The 5523-nt window shown below is 53.1% G+C and overlaps 1 protein-coding gene across 1 annotated transcript in view; it reads left to right on the top strand.

Annotated features, from left to right (window-relative positions):
* LOC122548250 (kinesin-like protein KIFC3) overlaps nucleotides 1–5247 on the top strand; it is a 13285-nt gene extending 8038 nt beyond the window's left edge. Inside the window, exons 5-6 of the mRNA XM_043686781.1 lie at nucleotides 3547–3744; nucleotides 5050–5247. Of these exons, the coding sequence (XP_043542716.1) occupies nucleotides 3547–3744; nucleotides 5050–5247 (396 nt within the window). The remainder of the gene's footprint in view (nucleotides 1–3546; nucleotides 3745–5049) is intronic.
* Nucleotides 5248–5523: the final 276 nt, after the last annotated feature.

Below are 5523 nucleotides of genomic sequence, written 5' to 3'. Positions count from 1 at the left end.
CTCAGTTGTAGATTTCACTTTTGAACGTGACTTGTGTAGTTACTAGTTCCTGATGAAGAGCTCATGCTCGGAGCATCGATTCCCCTGCTCCTTGGATGCTGCCTGACCTGCTGTGCTTTTACGACATAGAACATAGAAGATTACAGCGCAGTTGAGGCCCTTCAGCCCTTGATGTTGCGCCAACCTGTCGAACCAATCTGAAGCCCTTCTAAACGACACTATTCTATTTTCGCCCATATGACTATCCAATGACCGTTTAAATGCCCTTAAAGTTGGCGACTCAACTACTGTTGCAGGCAGTGCGTTCCATGCGCCTACTATTCTGAGTGAAGAAACTACCTCTGACATCTGTCCTATACCTATCACCCCTCAATATAAAGCTAAGTCCCCTCAGGCCAGCCATCACCGTCCAAGGAAAAAGGCTATCACTGTCCACCCTGTCTAACCCTTTGATTATCTTATATATCTCAATTAAGTTGCCTCTCAAACTTCTTCTCGCTTAATATATTCTTTTTTAATGCTGCAGTTTCTGCACACAGCTTCTTTCCAGCAGCAATTTGCTGCTGCCTGACATGTGTTTCCACAGCAGTGGCAGTTTTGTGTCTGCGTTGGTGCTTGTCCCTGGGCCACCATTTTGTGAACTCTCAGCCACCATTTTGTGAGGTGTTGACCTTCCTTGGCTGCGAGTTCCATCACGGTTGCCATTCCCAGCACTTTCATTTAAGTGTAGTCACCTTTGCGTCAGTAATCTCTTCTGGATCGCTTCACATCTTACGGCAGGCTGCTACAAAAGGTAGAGTCTCGTGGGATCTGAGGTGAGTCTGCGTTGGTGCTTGTCCCTGGGCCACCATTAAGGGGGGGTAGATATAGGACTGGTGTTAGGGGTAGGTTCTTCACTCAGTGAGTCGTTAGTTCATGGAATGCCCTGCCAGTAACAGTGGTGGACTCTCCCTCTTTATGGGCATTTAAGAGGGCATTGGATAGGTATATGGAGGATAGTGGGTTAGTGTAGTTTAGGTGGGCTTGGATCGGCGCAACATCGAGGGCCCAAGGGCCTGTACTGCGCTGTATTCTTCTATGTTCTATGTTCTATGTTCTATGTTCTATGTTCTATGTTCTATGTTCTATTCGCAGCCAACAGCATTTATGGAAGATATAATCCGCAGTAACCCTTAAACTCCCACATCTGACAAGAAGTACATATCACTCTATTAAAGGCCATTTTTGCTTCTTCACAATCTACAGGCCCAGAAAATAGCACCGTCTTATTTCTCTATAAAACACCGCCCCAGGTTTTCTCTGAACTTTCTCAGTCATCATGCCAACGTCTATCTCTCAAAGCTGGAGATCCCAGCTCAGAGGCAGGGGCACTACCCAGTTCACTATGTCAGCTCCCAAAGAGAGGTGAAGTCAGAGCTCCTGCCTCTGAGCTGTGGTCAGTACCACAGGGGCTGGGGAATGGAGATGAGTGACACCCCCCCCAAGACGATCAAACGCGGACTGAGTCCTGTCTTACCAAACTGTCAATGTTGTGGATAATCTCCTCGATGCTCTTGTGGTTTTGAATTAGTGGTAACGCCCTCTTCACCCCAATCCCCTTGATCTTATCGCAGTAGTCACAGCCCATCAGAATACACAGATCAACAAACTGGAAAGCAAGAGAGCAATTACATTCACAGGAACATGAAGAGGAACTAGCTGAGGACTGCAGACGCTGGAAATTAGAATAAAGGTCAGAGCGGTGCTGGTAAGGCACAGCAGGTCAGGCAGCATCCGAGGAGCAGGAAAATCGATGTTTCGGGCAGGAGCCCTTCATCTGAATTTCCTGATGATGCTGCCTGACCTGCTGTGCTTTTCCAGCACCACTCTAACCTTGGCATTAAGAGGAAGTATTTCCACGGCCTGGGGATTCTACAAACCAGGGACAGAGTCAGAGCATTCAGGGGAGAGGTTAGGAAACATCTCTACACACTCAGGCTGGCAGAGGTTTGGAACTCTCTCCCACACAGGGCAGTGAGTACAGCATCAGTTCATTTTCACTCTGAGAGACATCTTTTTTGTGAAACAAAGGGATGTGGGTGAAAGGGCAGTGGAAGGGGTTGGGCCACAGATCAGACATGATCGTAGTGAGTGGTCAAACAGGCTTGAGGGGCTGAATGGCCTCCTCCTGTTCCTGATAATCAGGATCGTGAGGCATTAGCCTTCCCTGCTTTAACCTTGGGTCAGCGCCTTTATGGAAAATACTGGGAATTCCCTGGGAGTGGCTGGGAATAACGTGGGGAGCAGATGGATGTTAAAGCCCTGGAGAGAGTGTGAAGGAGATTTACTACACTGGTACCAGGAATGAGGGATTTTAGACACACGGTTAGAGAGACTGGCTTTATTCTTCTTGGAGTGGAGAAGATTTCGATGTGACCCTACTGAGGTACTCAAAATGATGATCAGCTTTTGATAGAATCAGGAAGGATATTCTGTTTCCACTCGTTGGTACGTCAGTAACCGGGGTCACAGTCTCACGATTGCCAGCAAGAGAGCTCGGAGTGAGACTCGGAGAAAGTTCTTTCCTCAGAGAGTGGCTCGGATTTGGAATGTGCTGCCTGGGAGAGTGGGGGAGGGGGATCCCATTAGAGGGGTCAGAGGAGAGCTGGATATATATTGGAAAGTGACGAAGTTCGACGGCTATGGGGAGAGGGCTGGATTCGCTGGATCGCTCTACCAGGGGCTAGTACAGACACAACGGGCTGAATAGCCTCCTTCTGTACTGTACAACTCTATCATTCTATGAAGTAGTAAAGACTGAATTTGTATAGCAGCCTCCTGAAGTATTCGTAGCCAATGGAGCTGTTGTAAAATGTAGTGATGGTTGTAATGTAGGGAAGACTGCTTCCGCACAGCAAGATCCCATTCACAACCAGATATTATGTTTCAGAGAGGCTTTCTTAAAATTAATTCATAGCATCACTGGCTGGGCCCAGCATTTATTGCCTGTCCCTAGTTGCCCCCCCTTGAGAAGGTGGGGGTGAGCTGCCTTCCTGACCCGCTGCAGTCCGTGTGCTGTGGGTTGACCCACAATGCCCTGAGGGAGGGAATTCCAGGATTCTGACCCAGTGACAGTGCAGGAACGGGGATATATTCCCAAGTCAGGATGGTGAGGGGCTCGGAGGGGAACTTACAGGGGGTGGTATTCCCATGTATCTGTTGCCCCTGTCCTTCTAGATGGAAGTGGTCGTGGGTTTGGAAGGTGCTGTCTGAGGATCTTTGGTGAGTTTCTGCAGTGCATCTTGTAGATGGTACACACTGCTGCTACTGAGCGTCGGTGGGGGAGGGAGGGGATGTTTGTGCCTTGTAGATGGTGGACAGGTTTGGGGGGTCAGGAGGTGAGTTACTCGCTGCAGGATTCCCAGCCTCTGACCTGCTCTTGTAGCCACTCTGTTTATATGGCAAGTCTGGTTGAGTTTCTGGTCAATGTAACCCACAGGATGTTGACAGTGCTGGGGGGGGGGGGGGGCGTTCAGTGATGGTGAAAAGTGACCCCATGGTTTTCAGGAGAACGAGGAGCTGCGATCGAAGGTGTGCCTCCTGGAGAGTTCTGTGCAGCAGAAGCTGGAGCAGTTACTGAGGCTGGACGCTGAGCTGAGTGAACTGCAGTGGAGGAGGGAGACAGAAGACAGGCATCACCAGGAGACTGTCCACTCCCTCCAACTCCAGCTCCATCAGAGCCAGGAACCACCCACCCACATCCAGGTGAGAGCCAGGGAGGGACCGAGGGAGACCAGGCCAGGGGGGGGGGAGAGAGAGAGAGAGAGAGCGTGGGAGGAGGTCATGGAGAGAGGAAAGAGGGAGAGTGTGGGGAAAAGGAGAGTGGGTAGGAGATTGAGAGAGTGAGTGAGTGTGAGGGACAGTGAGTGTGAGTGAGTGCGAGGGACAGTGAGTGCGAGGGACAGTGAGTGCGAGGGACAGTGAGTGCGAGGGACAGTGAGTGCGAGGGACAGTGAGTGCGAGGGACAGTGAGTGCGAGGGACAGTGAGTGCGAGGGACAGTGAGTGCGAGGGACAGTGAGTGCGAGGGACAGTGAGTGCGAGGGACAGTGAGTGCGAGGGACAGTGAGTGCGAGGGACAGTGAGTGCGAGGGACAGTGAGTGCGAGGGACAGTGAGTGCGAGGGACAGTGAGTGCGAGGGACAGTGAGTGCGAGGGACAGTGAGTGCGAGGGACAGTGAGTGCGAGGGACAGTGAGTGCGAGGGACAGTGAGTGCGAGGGACAGTGAGTGCGAGGGACAGTGAGTGCGAGGGACAGTGAGTGCGAGGGACAGTGAGTGCGAGGGACAGTGAGTGCGAGGGACAGTGAGTGCGAGGGACAGTGAGTGCGAGGGACAGTGAGTGCGAGGGACAGTGAGTGCGAGGGACAGTGAGTGCGAGGGACAGTGAGTGCGAGGGACAGTGAGTGCGAGGGACAGTGAGTGCGAGGGACAGTGAGTGCGAGGGACAGTGAGTGTGAGGGACAGTGAGTGTGAGTGAGTGTGAGGGACAGTGAGTGTGAGTGAGTGTGAGAGACAGTGAGTGTGAGGGACAGTGAGTGTGAGTGAGTGCGAGGGACAGTGAGTGCGAGGGACAGTGAGTGTGAGGGACAGTGAGTGTGAGTGAGTGCGAGGGACAGTGAGTGTGAGGGACAGTGAGTGTGAGTGAGTGTGACGGACAGTGAGTGTGAGTGAGTGTGAGGGACAGTGAGTGTGAGGGACAGTGAGTGTGAGTGAGTGCGAGGGACAGTGAGTGCGAGGGACAGTGAGTGCGAGGGACAGTGAGTGTGAGTCTGAGTGCACGGGGACAGTGAGTGTGAGGGACAGTGAGTGTGAGTGAGTGTGAGCGACAGTGAGTGCTAGGGGCAGTGATTGGGAGGGACAGTGAGTGTGAGTGAGTGCGAGGGGCAGTGAGTGCGAGGGACAGTGAGTGCGAGGGGCAGTGAGTGCGAGGGACAGTGAGTGTGAGTCTGAGTGCACGGGGCTAGTGAGTCAGGAACATGTGCTGACTCCCTGTCCTCTCTGGCCCTCAGTACGTGTCTGAGCGAGTGGAGGGGAATTCCGAAGTGACTCTGGGATTATTCCGGGATTGGGAACACAGGAACCGGGAGCTCCTGGAGCAGGTCACTCTGCAGGAGGGACAGCTCCACAAACTGGAACAACAACTCCAGGACTCCGAGGAGACACGGTCCCAACTCCAATACAAGGTACCAGCACCCCCTCAGCACTGACCCCCTGACAGAGCCCACTCCCTCAGCACTGACCCCCTGACAGTGCCCACTCCCTCAGCACTGACCCTCCGACAGTGCGGTCTCCCTCAGCACTGACCCTCCGACAGTGTGGCACTCCCTCAGCACTGACCCTCCGACAGTGCGGTCTCCCTCAGCACTGACCCTCCGACAGTGCCCACTCCCTCAGCACTGACTCTCCGACAGTGCGGCGCTCCCTCAGCACTGATCCTCTGACAGTGCCCACACCCTCAGCACTGACCCTCCGACAGTGCCCAC

This window comes from Chiloscyllium plagiosum, unplaced genomic scaffold (genome assembly GCF_004010195.1).
Source record: "Chiloscyllium plagiosum isolate BGI_BamShark_2017 unplaced genomic scaffold, ASM401019v2 scaf_9708, whole genome shotgun sequence".
Taxonomy (NCBI): Eukaryota; Metazoa; Chordata; class Chondrichthyes; order Orectolobiformes; family Hemiscylliidae; genus Chiloscyllium; species Chiloscyllium plagiosum.
The sequence above is the reverse complement of the archived record's forward strand: the minus strand, read 5'-3'. Positions and strand labels throughout refer to the sequence as shown.